We start from the raw sequence: 18819 nt of genomic DNA on the forward strand, positions 1-18819 counted from the left end.
CCACTGCTGCATCACAGGAAGCTCTGGCACCCATCTTGAAGACATTGTAACAATCACAGTCATGTAGATCTTAAATCACCAAGAGTTTACCTGGGCATTGCTGTACTGTCCTCTGCCACAAAAGCTTTCCATTGTTCACTCTGTTTATGACCAATTGCAATAAGAGTAGGCTTTTGCATGTGTGCTGCTTCTAATGCATGCCAATTTTCTTTGTTTTCTGTTGTACAGAGTATTTGTTTTGTTTTTATTTATAGTATTTTTTTTTTCAGATGAGGAAAGAGTATATTGGTATATGTGATCGTTTCAATTAAAGTAATTTGGATGAAGCATAAGGAAATGGAATCCCAACAAAACATGCACAATTTTTTGGGTTGAGGGATGCTGTCATCTCTCTCTGCTCAGTACCAAAGCTGTCATAAATTTTAGGCATCTCCATTTCATGTGAATAGCTGACCTGTGTCCCTGTGATAGCCAGGTACCAGATGTTCTATCGTTTGTGGGATTTCTTTTTCAAACAAAATGAATGATCTTAAAGCACTGTATGGAATTTACTAAATGTTGCAATAATGTCTTCTGGGTGCTGAGAAAATACTCTGTGGTGCCTATGAAACATTCACTGCTTTTTTTCCTCTAACTTTCTTAAAATATTACCTTTATAGGTTATAGTTTTTCTCTCTCATTCTGCATAGTTAACCAGAGCGCACACAGAGGACAGTTACCCTTTTTTTCTCTGTATTCTGATGCCATTAACAATATAATCTTAATCTGGTTCATGCTATCTCCAGAGCAGTGTTTTTTCCCCCTCCTCTTTCTGAATTGATGACTACCTAAATAAGTGTTGACGTGATAGGTGGGTGGAGGTAGAGAGGAGCTAATTGCTGACTGAACTAAGTCAAACATCTTTCTTGTTTGGTCTGTTAGCTTGTGCAGCCAGTGCAATTTAAACAAACTGTATCTTTGAAAACAAAATCTTCACAGGCCAGGCTATTTTAAAGAATTTTATTTGTTTTTCCTTGCAGACTTTAAAATTTTAATCAGAGTAGAATTAGGGTTTCAAGTACAAAAAGATGCTGTAACTGGAACAGAACCAGTAAGTGGGAGAAATAGAAATTGTAGAAAAATAAGGATGATACAGAGAAGCTGTATAACTTACCTGCACCAGTTTTATGATATATCTGTTTTATAAGGTGTTAAAGATGAGAAAGTTGTAGCTGGGGAAATTACAAGAGGAAGTGCTGGATCAAGTTTATGAATTTTAAAAAAAGTGTACGATTGGCTGAAATCCAGACTTTTGGAGGAAAGTGAAGAGCTAAATGACTGAATACTTGTCAAAAACTGAGAAATGTTTCTAAGATGACATGGCTATAGCCTGCACACCTAGTATAGATAATGCATTCATATCAGTTTGCATTAAGATCTGGAATCTTGTTTCATATTTTTAAAGCCTGGTTAGATGTTGTGAATCTTAATGCAGTTTTAACTGGCCATGATAGTCTTGCATGTTTACAGATGATCTTTAGACTATACATGTGCAGGTTTTTAGAAGGAAAGCAAACGAGAGGAACTGAACTGTCATCTCTGGCACAATTCAAGTAATCTGCTTAGGATAGTTTGTGCATAGTATTTTGGCAGCTGTTTTTGTTTTTTGCTATAAACACCTATAAATATCTGCTGTTAGCCCTAAATGTGAGGTTTTCTAGAGGGAGCTTTTACTGAAGCATTGAAGGGGAATAGATGCTCATCTCCTTTTAGTTTTCAAATTTTTTCTTTACAGCACCAGTTTGTGGAAACTTCTTTCTTTCTCTTATGGTTGCACATTCTGGCCTGATTTCGTTTATTGCATGTGCATATAACAGGGATTACTGTGTGCAAAAAACAAAAAATTCTTGTGCTGTGTCCCCAGCTCCCCAAACTGATAAGTCAGGAAGTGCTGAAAGTTTCCTTAGTGCTTCTTTGGTTCTGTAATCCAAAAGAATATCCTCATACAGACAGCAGTTCAGAAAGCATTTGTCTGGACTCAAAATCATATCACTGCTCAACATGAAATAACTAAATAGGGAAATACTGGGAAACTGATCAACCCTACTTTTTAATTTATTTTTTTTAAAAAGCATATGCTAATTCTGGACAGATGCTGCTCAGCAAGTGAGAATTGCCAGTCTATTAAAACCATATTATGATGTTGGATAGCATACAGAAGTCTTGAGCTGTAGGAGGCCCTTCATATATGAAAATTGCATCTTGATGACATGATGAGAGAAGTCCCTGCTGGGTATGGCTGGGCATACCATCCATGGTTCTCTGCACAGGCTCTGCTGGTTTTGGTATCCAGCCCAAGGAGTTATGGGAACTATTAAAGGAGAAGATGTCATGACAGTCTTCAAAATCAGAGATGTCAATATCTTATCGCAAGGTCACTGCTGTTGTGTAAAGATCAGCTCTGCAAATTAATAATTTAGTCAAGTCAGACTGTTGCATTTCCATCTCTAGCAGTGAACTCTTGTATCACCAGTGCTGGAAGCTGTCAATTTTCAGCCTTTGTGCTACCATCAAGAGGAAGTGTACGAGAGCTTCTTCTAATAAAAAGTTTGACTTTCTTCTATGATGTTTCACTGCCTTTTCATGGTAAGGATTTCCTCTCATGAGATGTTTCAGAAGACCATGCTGAGCAAAATAGCTACCATTTTTCTTTCAGGTGTAGCAGCACCAGAAAATTCTCTCTAGTTTGGAGTAATGCCCTGTCTGGCATCGGCTCTGCTTGTGAAGTTGGGAGCTCTGACTAATTTTTCAAAAATGACATCAGTAGCCCACTAAGAAGCTTCCAAGAGACTTCCATAAAGTGGCTTTTAAAGTGTGTCAGGCAGGGCCTTCATCATGAGGTACTCTTGACAGAGGCTGCTGTGGTGATGCACTGAATTAGTTCACTGTTTGAATTGCTTAGCACACACTAGCTGTGTCAGGGGAAGCATGTTGGCACAGATGGCACAGGAGGAGACGATGAGGAGGGTTTGAAGTTTTCAATGGCGAGCTGTTTGCGTGGGAGATGTTTAGGCCAGTAAATGCCTGATGTTTCTCATTGCTTGGATAGAGTGTTGACCAGAACAGAGCAAATGCTCCAACCTGCTCTGCAGAGGAGATGATGTGGAGAGTGTATTAATCCATGCTTGTAATGTGAGCATATTCCAGAGTTGTAGCAATCATGTTCCAGCATTTTCTGAAAGAAATAGGCGGGTTGGATATGTTGGTTTATTGTAGTACTCGGGTATCCCCTTGAGGGTTCAGGGACCAAGTATGATAGGTAGTGCTCCGATGTTAGATACGCCCTGACATGTCTAACATATATAATCTAATCAAGGCAGACTAACAGAGTCCTTCCTCTCAGCTGAAGTATGTAGTCCTGTAAATATTCTTGGTGTGTCCTAAAGGAGATAAACCACAATTTCCTGAAAACTATCAGTGTTTTCTCCCACTCTCTCTTCCTTTAGATGCACCAGGTTGGAACTGGAATTCAGGGTTAGAACTGGAAACAGTGTGCACGGCTCTTCATGCAAGTAAAGTAAAATCCTTATCTCTTCAACATTTGCCTCTTACAGTTTTAGAAAGGGCAATAGGAGAGATGGGGAAGGAGGGCTTTAACAGGACACTATCTTTGTGATTGGCATATTCCAGCCTTAATGACATGGACTTTTGAAAAGTGTCACTGAGACTGTTTTCTAAGAAAACCATGAACAAGCATTACCGAAAACCCATGACTTGTAAAAAATATTGTATTATTCCAGAAAACACAAACCAAATGTATAAATTCTATTGTAGGAGCATCCTGCTTTCTGTTGTTCATGTTTTTCATGTAATTTCATAATTTCAATTTCATTTATAATATTCTTCAAGACCAAACCTGGCTCTGTTGTTCACTAAAGTTAATTAGTGGTTGTTTTTTGCTGAAACACAAGTGTATTTTCTATGAGTCATTAATAAAATAAGCACCAATGGTGATTGCTACAGAAAGTAACTGAAAGGACAAACAAACGGTTGAACGGTTTTCAGTTTAGCAAATTCAGTTTGGTGCATTACTGGACTAAACCCTTGATAACCTCTTGTTGGTTTGGCTTGAGGAAGCTTTGTGCTGGCTGTTTCCCACTTTAGCTTTTTTGCTGAAATGCCCCTAAACAAAAATAAGTCCTCCTGCCCTCATCTGTTGATGTGACGACTCAAATTAACACATGGTTTTTGACTAACCTGAAAGAACTTGCCAGGTGCTGGTTTTCTATTTGCATCTGGGTTCACAAATTTAAGTTTAAGGGTTTAGGTTTAAAAAAAATTTCTTGGAAGTCGTTGATTGTATCTTTACATAAATTTAAATAGAGAGGTTTAATGCCAAAAATACAATTCTGCTGGTTTTAAACTTTTTTTACAACTCCTTCCCCCCTCCACACTGCCCTTGGAGAACAGAAGTTTTGTAATTTGAGGTTCTTTCCCCCTCTCTTGCCTTTTAACATCTGAAGTTCTAGATTCAGGTTTCCAATGCTAACTAGAACCTCAGAAATATTGTGTATATATAGCAATAGGCAATGTTCTGAAGAACATCTGTAAAAACATTTCTTGGAAAAGCCACCACACGTGAAGTAATGAGTAGCATTTCTAGTCCTTCCTCTTATTCTCATGTATACTGTTTTGCTAAAGTGCTCAGTTTGATATGAAAATTGCTGGACAGATTTATTTCATGGATAAACTGTATGTTAGTGTGATTTAGGGTATAATCAGACTGAGCATCATTCTTAATGACTTCAGAACATCTTTGATTGTTACAAAGGAGCAGGCATCTGTATTGGTGCTGCATTTGTCTCACAATACTTTTTGCACCTTACCCTTTTTGGAGTTGAAATTATTCTTGGTATTGTGTGATTAAATTTGTGTGTGTTCTTCAGAGATCCTATTTTCAGTCACTGACCCATTATTTGACAGGTAGCACTTGCAGATGTGTCATTTTGCTACCTCAAAATTCTGCGTGTTCTAATGAAGAAACCCAAATGCCAGTTTCTACAAGTTTAGTTAAAATGAAGCTGGAGTTTTTAAAATAGATTATAGGTAACTAGAATAGAGACAGTGTTCCTTAAACTGGACTCTTATGTTTCCTGAGCACTTCATGAAATACGGGATTTAATATAGATTTAATTTTATCTTTCTTAAAAACTAATGATATTAGGAAGGTGGTGTTCTGTAGTCTTACTGACTTTTCCAAAGATGAGATAACAGTTCAGTTTCCAATCTTAGTAGATAGACCTCTAAAATAATTGCAAATTTGAAAATGACTGCAAATCCATGAATACCTTACTAACTGTAGTATAAAACCTCTGCATATACGTGTGTGCGCTCAAACCTTTTTGTTTTGTAGCAGAACTGGTTCTAGAACTTGGTTCTAGAATCTGTGATGAAATTGTGTAAGTGTTGTCATTGTTTCTCAAATACAGTGAATTTTAGAAATTTTACTTAACTCTCGATTGTTTCAACTTTGACAATCTTGAAATCAGAATACTTGCTCTAGTTTTGTTAGCTCTCACTGTATCGGTTTAACTGTAGCATTTAGTTTCAGGGCCTAAGAGACAGAAATCTAGTTTTGGTGGTTACTCTGTTGAAACAGAAAGCAGAAAAGTAAATTATATTTTAATTTACTGTTTTTGGGGGGTAATCTTAAGAGGTTAAATACACTAAAAAAATGAGAGTGCTGCTTTTATTTGATGAGGTCATCAGTTAGGATGTGAATAATAAGGAAAAGGTTTTGAGAAGTGTGTGTGTGTGTGTGTTGGAGGGTAGGGGTAAAGGTCACTGATGGAGAAAAGAAAGTGAGCAGTGATTTAAAAGTAACAAGTGGAAAGTAGTAGGGAATTAAGATGACCACAAGAAAGATGTGTTCAGCATCTCATTGACCTGGGAGCTTGTGTTTGAGCACATTGCATATGTGGAACATTTTATTACCTGAGAACATACATAACTTCTGTTTAATTAAAAAGGTTGGATTTTTTTTTTTTTTTTTTTCAATTTTAAAATGGTTAATCTGTGAAAAAACTTGTTTGGAAATATAAGACATGGCTGACAGCTGTCGGCTGAAGAAATGTTTGAATAGCAATATATTAAGCAGCAATATTCAATAAATTGGAGGTATTACTTCATATAGAATTTAAATCAATATTTCTTTTTTCATCATTTTTTATAATTGCTAGCTTTTCTCTTTGAACAAATACCATGTTTTGGGATGAGTAGCTGTTCTGTGGCACTTAATTTAGTGTGTGTAGGTGAACTGGTACAGTACCTGTTTTGAGTTGTTTTGTCCTTCCTCCACTGAATAATTTTAGAGAATTGTTGTTCCTAGGGAACAAAAAAAAAGAAAAATACATTAATAAAGACTTCTGTAGGGTTGACATCAAATATGTCTTCACATCCTTATCAATGTGCAGTTTTGGTTCAACTTTGGCTATTGCACCTGAAGCCAGATTCAGGTTCATTTAATGAAACTGCAGACTAGGTTCTGATTTGGAGCCTGTTGAAATTTTCACTAGAAGCTGCTCTGCTGAACTCTTCAACAATTTTTTGATTTAGCTTACTCTATTTTAGTTGCTGTTTCAGCAATTGTTGCCTTCTTACATATTCTGCGTTGCACTTTCAGAATGGCAAACAAACTGCTAGGTAATAAAACAGTGATGTGTCTGTCTTCCATACTAGTACCCCATCTAAAATGTTGTAGGTATTTACTTGTTCATTGGCATAAACTGTTCTGCTTTGAAAGGTCCCTTTGGGACAGTTCTTAGATGTTATCTGCAGGGTATGTGCACAGGAAGGACAGCAGTGTCTTGGGGCACAAACATACAAATAATACTATGATCCTGAGTAGCGTTTTTTTAAAAACAGTCACAGACAGTGGCGTTCAGTAATTGTCTTCCTATTGCCAATATGTTTAAAAAACAAAGTCTGTCCAGCACATGTGAGGAAGAGTTAATTCCAGCAATCAACATACAGTATCTACACAGAAGATCCTCCAAGTCTCATTTATGAATACCTGACCCATACAATCTTGTGTCACTGTATTTCAGGTATCCAGTTACAAGGAATTATATTTGATCTTATTATTATCATTATTATTTCAACCAAGAGAAGCAACACTTGATGGTAGGGTGGGATCCTCAGGAGTTACCAACTCTGGCCAAATTGTGTTTGGGTCAAAGTCACTGACAGTTTCACTATTGATTTTTGTGGGACTTGGGTTAGGTCACTGCACAGTACTTTTGAAATCCCACCTCTAACTATTTCTGAGTTGAGTGTGTGATTATTTCCTCACAGGGAGGAGTCCATCACCACAGCCTTCCAAAAACACCATACAAGTGAAATGCATCTGTCAAAACTTTTGAAATTCCAGTAACTTCAACCATCTCCTGCCTGAGAAGCTCTGTTAATAAGGCTAATAGGCTGATACTGATCATTTGCAAGCACAGTAGTGAAAAGTGTGCTGTGGGCTTTGCTGGAAGTTGTAAGCCGAAGATCTCCAGGATCAGGCTCTGGATGAGCCATTCAGTACCATGTGTGGTCTCTCACAGGCTAGTTTCATGCTTGCTTGTGGTAGTGGCAACTAGTCAGCCATGACAAAAAAAGAACATTGTGGGTCTTAAACTTGCCTTGGTGCTACTTCTGCTTTTAAAGTGAACATGATCTGAAAGCCCCTCTGCACTCAGCCTGTGAAAAGTGCTCAGTATGTGCTGTAGCTTCTGAAATCTGTGGAACAACTTGCGTCAGTGTATGCTGGAGGAGCGAACCTTCTGGCATATAGTGTGATCTGGAGTGAACCCATCTACCTTCAGTTTTCTTCCTGGTTTCTCCCTTGGTGGTGCAGAGTTAGTGGCATAGAGTTGTCTAGAGGTGTAGGGGGAAAGAATAGGATGTAAATTTACTTTCAGGTCACAGGCTCTTATTCTACTGGAGTGACTCACTTGAAGTGGTACTAGTGTCCGAGATAAATCTCTAGGATGTGTCATATAAGATGCTTATTATCGTAATTCATCTGTCACAATATAATTACCATGCACAGCTCAGCAGCCTATCGTCTTTCTAAATGAATGTATCTCTGCACGCTGTTATGGATCAGTGTATGGCTGTAGAGCCATCCTGGTTTCCCACAGCAGGCATCCCTTCTCCCTGAACAAGGCAGGAGGACCTGTTACTTGTTGATGCCGTTGCCTCCGGCAGCAAGCTGCTTTGGCTTGCAAACTGATTTCATTCTCATTCTCTCCTCAGCTGCATTTTCCCATGCAGCTCTCACGCAAAATGCCACATGCTGACACTGGCTTGGTCTTGTCCTGATGGTGCCCTTCTCCCTCATCAGGCACTGTCACGTCTCCATCTCCATGCTTAGCACTGTCTGCAGAGCCTTCCCCATTCTGACTCTGCATTGTCCAAACCAGAGGCCATAGACAGTAGCATCTCTACTATGGTTGTGGCATGCTGGGGATGGCCTGTCAGAGCGAGGAAGCCTGGTAAGGCATGGTGGGGACAGAGCAGGCTTTCAGATCTTTGTAACTGCAAAGAAGACACTGGCCAAAGGGGTTCTGGTGGATTGAGAAAATGGCTGGTGCCATGTGCAAGTGGTGGATGGGGCTGAGGTATCACCCCACCCTCTCTGACGCAGTGGTGAAGTTCATATATCTTGCAGAGGATGGCCACCACAGTTGAGCAATAAAATTTTCACCCCCCACCCCACCTGGCAAATGAAATGCCTAGTAGATGCATGTTGTGTTCCACCTTGTTGACAAAAGATCTCTTTGAGATAAATATGTGACTTTCCATGAGTGAGTCATTGAACATGCAGGATCATTATGGGGGTTTGCTTTATTACAGAAAAGTAAACTAAGGTGCATTTTATGGTGGACCTTTTGCTGTGAATCCTTATCTTTACAAGTACATCTGAAAAATTCATAACTCTTCATCTGAGATGTCGAAAGACTCTTGATGAATGATTTAGTTTTTGTGTGTCTGAGCTGCATTCTGTATTCTTGGAAGTCCTATTTGAGAAGTTAGCTAAATATGCTTTCAGAAGTGTTCTTTTTCTTAAGTCATAAGAGCAAAACAAGCTTTGAAAATAAAATGACAGTTAAAATGAGCATTGACAATGCAAAGCAGTAGTGTATGATTATAGTGTTGTTTTAAATATACACAGTAACATTTTTAATGCATCAGAAATGGTTATCTAACTTCCCTAATTATCTTTTAACTTACTATGATGACTAAGAAAGTGAGGCTATCTTTGTGGAAGAAAAGAATGAGTTTTATAGTTGTCCTTCTTGAAGTTTCCAAAAAATAAAAAACAAAAGTCACACCACAAACATGTTTCTTCTCTGAAATGCATTTTGTTTGGTTTATCAACTAGGTAAATAAAAATGATTGCGTGGGATCAAAATAAATTGCTTATCACAATTTTAGGTTGTAGCATCTGTTCAGAGAAATGGAAGGGCAGGAGAAGATGCAGCTTAGTTTTTCTAGAAATGTAAGAATGAGATTTTTGAAAAAGAAGTTTACACCTTTTTAGTAAAGATGCTTCTACTTTAAAAAGCTTGATATTGGGCCTTGGGATAAGCATGACTAAGCTATGTGCTGGTGTCTTGGCAACAAAGCATATGTGAAAGCAGTGTTTTAAAATCTGACTGCATAGAAATGATCTCTGCTTGTGTGAATAATGGTGTGCTTTTCTCAAAATCAATAAAACTACACAAGTCTAGAGCAGGACTTGCACAATGGTACATAAATGTATTTAACTTGGATATTTTCTTCTCATTCATTTTTGCTTCTTTACACAGGGAGTGAAGTATCTGTGCATTCCTGCTGCTGACTCACCCTCGCAGAACTTGTAAGTTTTCTTTAAAAATAAATCAAAAAACCCCAGAAATCACTCAGTACTGTGATGTCTGTTTTACAGTGAGTTGAAAGATCTCATTCTGATCTCTCACAAGTATTACACAAATGTGGGTTTTAATACATTAAGAAAACACAGTAACACTTTACCCCAGCCACTTTGGTTTTTTTTTTTTTTTTTTTGTGTGTGTGAGGGTTTGTAGGAGGATCGGTACCTAAACACTTTTAATTTGCAGCCTTAAACTTCAGGAATTCCTTTGTGAGTCTACTCCTAATTTAGTCCCAGTTTATTCTAGCTACTGTTGTGAATCTTTTTGCTTGGCTGTTCTTTTTTGTTAGTGCCATCTCCAGCCATTAACAAAAAGAAAATATTTGGAAGAGGTATGAAGCCTGGTGCTCCAAGGGTTGAAATAAATTCCTCACAGTAGGCCTTCAAGATCAAGTCCCAATGTGCAAAGTACCCCTGCAACTTTCTGCTCCGGAATTCTTGAACCTGTCTCAGAAGGCCCCACTGCTCTTAGTAGTAGGCTGGCATGGTGGGGAGCTTCTGCCCTGTGATGCCTCTTGCCTTGAGGATATATGTACTGAAACTAGGGTGTCCCAGCTTCACTCTTTCTCATCTCTGGTAACATTCATGAAACACTAATTGACTTGCTCTTGGTTGTAATGTTTTGAACCACTGAGCATAGCAAGTCTTGATTCCAAAGAGAAATTAAAACAGGTTTTGTAAGAGAACTTGGATGGTGACCAACTCTTTCTTCCAGAGCTCACTGTTTATGTTAGGGAGAGGTGAGGGGGGTTTCAGCCACATCCTGCTACCAAGTTTTGTAGAGAAACAAGTAGTTGAAAGGGGCCTGGTAGGTGCGGAAGGAAATGCAGCACTGCTTTTCTCTCACATCACAGCAATATTCTGGCTCATGCTTTCGGGGGATATTTTTAGAATATGTGTTTCTCATACCCTAGAAAGATTCCAGTGTGGTATTTGATGTGTGGTGATTTGCCTTTTCATTCTGCATTTCTGTTGTGATTTTAGGGGAATGGGGGGGAAAAAAAACCCAAAACACCACACAGACACACACACACACACACGCACACACACCACCTCAAACTCCTAAATTTCAAGACAGGTTTGTAATGAGAAGGCAGACAGCTAACTGCCTTTGTCATGGACAACTTCTGTGGTCTTAATACTTAAATAAATGTAGAAAACATTCTTATGTCAAAGATAAAAGATAGGAGATTAGAGGGAAACATTCACATGTCATATTAATTGTATGTTGGTATTCTGAGATCTGTAGCATTTCTGAAAACATTTTTCAAATCTGCTTCCTTTGTTAGTAGAGATCTGGACCAATTTGGAATGGAAATAGAAGGGATGGGATTTGTGATGAACGTTAATCGGTGTACAGTTCAGTTCCTCCCTCACTGTTAAATATCAAGGAGTTACACTGAAAAACCACCTCCGGCACTTGAGCTGTCTGGCGCAGTACCAAAGCTCTTAGAGCTTCAGTAAGAAGATAGAATATTTGCATGAGTATTGTTTCTGTTATGCTGCAGGCATCTAAAATACTTGCTTTGGTATCAGGTGGTTGCAAGCAAACGTCATTACTTCTAATACTGATACATTTTATCACTTAAAATAAAACTTGATGAGTAACCGTTTTTTCTTTTTTGCTTTATACAGTCTTTAAGTAAAATCAAATGATGATGCTCGCAAATAGCAATGTTGCTTGCTTCGCACATAGAATTTTCTGAAAGCAAGAGACAAAGCTGCGTTTGTTCAGTCTGTGAGGATTTGACACAGTCTTAACTAGGAGTGGTTAACCGTACTGCCTGTGCCCTCTGCGGAGGGAAGGATAGCTGAGGAACAGGAAAGGGAGTTAGTCCCTCTGCAACATCTTCGTGTATCTATCATTGTCTTTTAAAAGAGGAATTCTGGTGTTGTCAGGGGAAGGAAAAAAAAAAGCAGCCTCCTGTATTGCAGATCATTGCATATTCTTGGCAATGGTTAACAGGAACAACTGACCAGATACATGCTGCTGTCTTGTCTGTCTCTTCCCAACACCAAGTTTGTCAGAAGCTTTGCTGCTACTTTGCAACTGCTGGCAGGTTGGTAAGGTCTAACCAAAAGCCTTTACCCATTGAATTTTGGGACTGTGAGCTCTTAATTCACTTCAGCTCAGTTTCTGTGAAGGAAACTTCTGGTTTCTTATGTGTGTAATGCACATTTACTCCTGGTAAGCTTGTTTAGTGAGGCTTCCTCAGAGGAATGAATTGCCAGGGAAATACACCAGGGATTCCCCTGTTAACATGTGGGCGTTCAGTAAAAAAAGTCTCAAAAGCTTGCTTCTACTCTGATGTTCTGCCCCTACCAAGCACAGGAATCAAGTTGCTTTTGAGATTTGAGGTGCTTTCTAGGCATTAAATGTTTTGCCTGGACTGTCAGAATTTTACTTTGGTTCATTGACTTCTCCAGAAATGTCATCTCCTATAGAACCTGTTACTAAAAAGTTAATTCTGTAGAAATCAAACCTTCCCTTCCTGTCCTGTTCCAGCTAATTGTCCTAGGCTAAGTGATTTTAAGAAACTAACCTCCAGTGGTCAGGCTGTTAATGGTAGTAATGCAGAAGCCAGATAATCTACTAAGAAAAGAAATCTATGTGGATCTTTATTACATTTAGATTGCTAAATGCAAGAAACGTTAAGATGTTTCTTCCTAACTGATGTGGATGCTTTCTTTTTAACCTTTTTAATATTTGTGGAAGTTTGACAAGCAACAAATGAATATGTAGATATGGTGGTATAACTCAGTCCTCAGCTTAGTTTTGGATTATCCAGCTTGCTATTGCTGATAGGGGCACTGTACTGGTTCTTTTTCCTGTGGTGTTTTCCCACTGCGAAGATGATGCAGTTCAAGACCCACCTTTAAGCTGGGAGATGTAAAAGCCAGATATCATGTAATAAATTGTCTTGAAGTAACTGTTCAGTCCAACAAATAGGCTGCAAATCAACACATTTGTCAAGTGCTTTCCTGTTACAGATGATAATCAACTGTTTGTGGTTAATGTAAGACTTGCCATTCCTCCTTGTGTCTGGCACTAGCCACACAGCTAACTGGTCCTCAGTCTTAGTTTTCATGTAAATGTGGTTTGTACCCTAACTTTGAAAATGAATTTAGGTAACTGTGTTTGCTGGAGCCAGCATAGACCCTGATACCATAGGGTTGTTGAGGAGTATGTTTTTCCTTTTCTCTCACTCCAGGTGAGGAGGGGTAATGGTTCTGTAGAGCAGCTCTAATTCTCAGCTTGGGTATTTCTCTACTCATTTTCATGAATGCCTGTAAATGCTTACGCTTGACAGTGTTTCAGCAGACTGAGTGTCAGCAATAAGGAAGGGTGAATAAAACTGAGTGAATGGAATTCACTGCTAGCTATATTTAATACCTTGCAAAGGTGGTGTTATGCTCATTCACAGGTATTTTTTCAAACCAAAGTATCAAAGTGTTTAACCAAAACTTGTTCTAGACTATTGAAGTGAATTCAGTGGTTCTTGGAGCTGTGCTGTTGGCCAGATTTTTCTAGAGAGAAAGAGAAAAGATAGGTGTATGAGAAGATTGGGATGTTGTCAATCCAGCCCTAACCAAGTTTCATTTGACTGAAACAGTTCAATCTCAGATAAGTGCTCCTTCGTTGTGCAATAGCAATGCCTCTTGTGCACACATCTCATTTGTCTCCTGAGTTCATTTATGTAAAGCTGCTTGTGCCCCCCCAGGAAGACCTGAGTGCCATAATTTGTTAGAATTCACTGAAAATGTTTTGGACTGGCATTCTGAGTAGAAATGCATTGGTAAGGCTTCATTGCTCTTCTCCACTTATCCCACATACTCGATGAGTTTCTTGAGAAGCATAAAATTCTGAGTTGACAAGCTTGGGGTTGCATTGTGCCCTTGAAAGTTTCCAAATAAGTCACTCAGGTCTTCTCCAGCTGTGTTATCCATGTTGTATCCAGTGATGCAAGAACTGCCTTGGAGAGGGAGTCCTGGGCTTTGAGATCCCCAGTTTTAGATATTTCAGCTTAGACATCGTTGCCTTTGCAAGTTCTACAGGTACTGTCACTCTATTGAATCACTGTTGTCCTCCTCCAGGTCTTGAGTGTTTATAGTATCAGCAGCTGCACTGTTGGGCAGGAAGGGAAGCTTCCTTTTATGTGGGTATTCCTGATTTTTGTGTGGCTGTTGGTGCTGGGTTGAGGTTTTTTTCTTTTACCCTTGTGGTATAATATTCAACCTGAGAGGGGAAACATCTTGAATACAGGACGTTGTGTTTCATGGGTGTTGAGTGCAGTGTGCTTTTAGGTTTGTCTTTGCCAGTAAGGCTGATACTGACTGCCCCTTAAAAAACTGTGTTGCACGCATTGCTACTGCTTCTGAGCTTAAATTGCAAGAGTACTCAAAGCCACAGTGATCTCCAGCTCTGTTGAACTAAGAGGTGCTGCTTGCACCTGTGATAAATTGCAGGCTTTGCAGTCTGAAAGGCAGAGGCAGGGTGAGAACTTGGGACTGGGTGATGCTGCAGATTTACTGAGGTAAGGACAGCTGCCCAGTTACTTTTCTTCAGACTTGCCCTGCTTAAAATGAAAAGGCATGTGTAAAGGATAATTGTTTGTAAACTGAGCCTTCTCCACATTTTCTCTTCCATGGCTTCAAAAAAGGTGGGCTGTAGGCAGGGGTTGGCTGACACCCTGAATAAGGGCAGGCAGAACGGGTACTGCAGTCTGAGGGGAGGAGACTGGAAGGAGCTGAAGAAGCCATGGCTTCAATTGAGGATTTTTTCATAGCATCCAAAGGTAGAGATTTCTTGTTGCAAAGAAGAAAGTCGCAACATTTAGATGTCTCCTAGTACATGGTTTGAAGAGGGAGGTGAAGTAGAAGTTAAGTGTAAGTTTAAGTAGCGGGTAGTGGATGCCTCTGTGAGAGACGGTTTACCTTGAGAACTGTTCTTGTGGTCATGCTGAGTTTCATCTAACATCGGAGCATATGCAAGGACATGCAAGGTCAAGTTACTAGTTCAAAGAGGAATAAAACACAAACTTAAATACAGACTTGACAGTCATCAGAATAAGGAGTTTGTTAATGTTTATCACACCATAGTACATAAGATACCAGTTTCTTCTGCAGATAGAGTGGAGAATAACTGTGCTAGTGAGTATTGTATTTCATTGGCATACACTAACTTTTATCTTGTAAGACCTGTATTCAGTTCTAAATTCTAGCAACAGCATTAAATGAACTTTCAGATACGTTTCTAAGTAGTGATTTTACTAACTGGAGCACTTTCTTTATTCCCTTTCTGTTTTCAGGGCAAGGCATTTCAGAGAGAGCATCAAATTTATTCATGAGTGCCGACTTACAGGTGAAGGCTGCTTAGTTCATTGGTATGTATGCCACTTGCCAAAAACCTTCCTGAGGATTTCTCTACCTTGGTTTGAATGTTCATCATTTTAATAAGTTAGTGTTCATCTCCACTTTATAGCAAAATGCCCTTGGATTGAAATGCCCCCTTTATTTGAAGAGCCCCAGAAGATTTGTGAATGCTATTAAAGCCTCATGCTAGGACTTTTGAGTCACTGAGGTAGGCAGCTACCTGGAGATAAAAGGAACCCAAGAAATTCTACTTGACCTTCTCCTCTTATCAAACCTTTTTGTAGTACTGATTTGACTAAAGATGTGCATTGACTGGAGAGGTATTATTTATTTCCCATTATTTTAATCACTGTGTTTCTAAAGATGATTTCCATAATCCTAGTAATTTGATTAGTTTCTATAATAGCTATTTTGGTGACTTCAGAGTTGTTAAAAAAAATTTCCTCTGAACAGAAATTGATTTTTTTCCCCTTTTTTTTTTTTCTTTCTTTAAACTGCTGAAGCATTCAAATGTCGCGTTTGTTAATAGCAAGTCTCTGATTGGAGAGGTGCTCCTGGGACTGTAGAGAATAGAAGAAGAAATCCCACCCTGGGTTTTTTCTTGCTCTCTCCTATTGGTTGTAGTCTTTGTGCTGTATGTCCAAGTTACATATTTGAGTCTATATCTGGGCATGAGAGTCATCTCATGATTTGAACACTGGACTTGTACATGGGCCCTGAGCAGAAATCCTCAGTTTGCTACTGACTCATGATAGGGCTGTGCATGAGTCATTTGGTCAGTCTCTATGTATGTAAGCCAGGGATAATTTGTCAGAATTCTGGTAGAGTTTGAAAATCACATACTCAAATTTGTGAAACATTGCAAGAACATAAAATGTTCTTGAAATGCCAAGTGAAAGAATCTGGTACAAATGTAACTTAAACATATTCATTATTCTCACAATAGTAATAGTTGAGAGTTTTGTCCAGTGCTGTCAGACAAGTAATAGCGAATGATTCTTATTTTATCCTAGTGTTTCACGTGGCAGAACTGGAATCTTGAGAGTTGAAGTTGCACAATGCGTGGATCGCAGAAGGAGGAAAAGAGCTCAAGCAACCAGACATATGCACTTAAACAATTCAGTTAAAGTTCATTTTGGTGCCGTGAAATTGAAGCCTTTATTCGTGGTGGAGAGGGAATGGTCTTATTTCACTGCTCTGATCTATATAGGCATAAGAAAGGGTGTGACTTATTTCTAGCTTGTTAAAAACCAAATCTAACTTAGGACATGTACAGTATCCCCTGGTTTCGTGAAGACTTAATGCTTATTTCTTCCTTTGCAGTCTCATATGAATTACCATTCAGAACCAACTTTCTTGGTCTTGTCATAGATTTGTTTTGATGCATTTGAAAAAGCAGCACCAAAACCTTTTAACTCAAATACTGTAATATTTCTTCCTGGTGGCAAGCAACACAGCGGTCTGCTGTGATGTTGGGAAGTGTTGCTTTTAACTACGATAGATGAAGTACAGCACTACTTAAATTTATTGCACCGCTTTTCTCATGCAGCCTTGCAGGTGTCTCTAGGAGCGTAACATTGGTGGTTGCCTACATCATGACCATCACAGACTTTGGTTGGGAAGATGCACTGTCTGTTGTCCGTGCAGCGAGATCCTGTGCCAATCCTAACATGGGCTTCCAGAGGCAGCTACAGGATTTTGAAAAACACGATGTTGATCAGGTAAATTAACTACAGACAAATGAGCTGTGAAACACAACCCCAAGTCTCAGATCATGGGCTACTTCTCATTATTTTGAGGCATGGGTGGTTTATGTGAGTCCTTGTTTTTGCTTGGAGGGAGTGACTTCTTGGCCAAGCCTGCTCCACTGGGGAGGTGTAGATAGAATTGAAGGTATTGGGGAATGCGGGATGGGATAAGAGATGAAGCCAACATATAAACACCTCCTGTCCAGCTGTGCTCTAAATCCAGTGATTGCCTCATGTGTGCTAAGACACAGTACAAGACTGACACCTTTAGAGGGCTAAAAACTAGAGTGTTCTGCTCAGGATGCAGTAGAAGGACCACACTAGTTGCATAAAAATAGTGGGTTTCCCCCCTACACATTCATTTGGAATAGTAAGCAGGAAAGAAATCATAATCAGAAATCTACTATCCAGGAGTTAAACTAGGTTCTCATGACTTAAGTGTCATGTTCCCCCTATCTTCTGTGGCTGAGACTTAATAAATTTTCTGATGTATAAAACAGTCTCAAGTCTGACCCTTTTTTTCTTAACTTTTTGAAGGCTTTGTATACCTAGAAGAATTGAGGGAGCAGTAAGACTGCAAAGTGGTTTTCATAAAACAAAAACTGGTTTCTTACCCCTGAAAAGAACCATCCCACGCAAAAGACCTGCTCCCTGTGGGTGATCGGTGACTTCCACTTATGTTAACAACCTAATCTGGCCATCACCTCCATTTTCCATTGCTCAGCATATTGCTGTTCTCTGGGTTTTTGTGCCTATTGTGCTTATTAAAAATTGGCAACAACAGAGGCAAACCAAAATCAGAAAGCAAAATACATGAGGCAAAGGATGCTGATTATTTTAGATTTTATTCTATCCCGTCATTCTTCTGCAGAAAGTTCAGAGTTTAGAAATTACCATTTGTTTTGCATGATGCAGCTTGCAACTGTAAATATTTGTGTTTTTTAAATATTTAACTGAATGTTTCCTGGATCGTTTGGAACTGGTGTAAATGATAGAGTAACCGATTTTTAAGAGACAAAAGTCAGAGGGGGACTTTCCAGACTTGTCTCCTTCCTCCCTTACAGTCATTTCTACTCTAATTGGTCTGGGCTAACAGCAATGACAATTAAGGCTATATGCAAATAGCCTGATAAAGACAGTAACGTCTCTTTTTTTCATCCACCATGGACGGCACATTCTGCCTTTTTTTCACTGAGGGGGAGGCAGTAGGTTGTAAAAAGAAATATCCACCTGTAGTCACTGGCTGGGCTGTAGTTTCCTACTGTCTTTTAACAGCAACCACATCCTTAGCAGGTGTCTGTTTACACACCTGATTTCAGTGGAATAATGCCATCTGCCAAGGGTGTGAACTCTTTTCTGATTTCAGCAGCATGGGTGTTATGCTGTGCCACTATAGGGTGATATCCTGTGGGGTTTCTGGAATGGGGTCCTCTTGATCTTAGTTTTACAGGAAGGCGTTTAGTCACTAAGGTCACGATATGGTTTGTACCAATTCCAAACTCCCATGTGGTAGCCTGAGGCTTCAGATTTGTCTCGGTACCTTATGAATTTTTGGGAATGGGAGGGAGTAACTATGTTGAGGTCTTGTCTCCCAGCATCCTAGTAAATGATCTTAATGGATAAAGCTGTCCATGAGCCCCAAACAGAACAAAGCTCTGAAAGTTAAGACTTCAAAAATGAATATTATCCCCACTGCAACAGAATGGTTGGGGTTCATGTTTGCTTGCTGCTTCTGCAGAAAAGAGCAACAAGATTGCC

At 39.2% G+C, this 18819-nt stretch overlaps 1 protein-coding gene across 1 annotated transcript in view; it reads left to right on the forward strand.

Annotated features, from left to right (window-relative positions):
• Positions 1-18819, forward strand: part of DUSP22 (dual specificity phosphatase 22) — a 43669-nt gene that overhangs the window by 20034 nt on the left and 4816 nt on the right. The window contains exons 5-7 of the mRNA XM_026841378.1: positions 9837-9886; positions 15250-15324; positions 16863-17034. Of these exons, the coding sequence (XP_026697179.1) occupies positions 9837-9886; positions 15250-15324; positions 16863-17034 (297 nt within the window). The remainder of the gene's footprint in view (positions 1-9836; positions 9887-15249; positions 15325-16862; positions 17035-18819) is intronic.

This window comes from Athene cunicularia (assembly GCF_003259725.1).
Source record: "Athene cunicularia isolate RWA chromosome 2 unlocalized genomic scaffold, athCun1 chr2_part1, whole genome shotgun sequence".
In the NCBI taxonomy this organism is placed as follows: domain Eukaryota; kingdom Metazoa; phylum Chordata; class Aves; order Strigiformes; family Strigidae; genus Athene; species Athene cunicularia.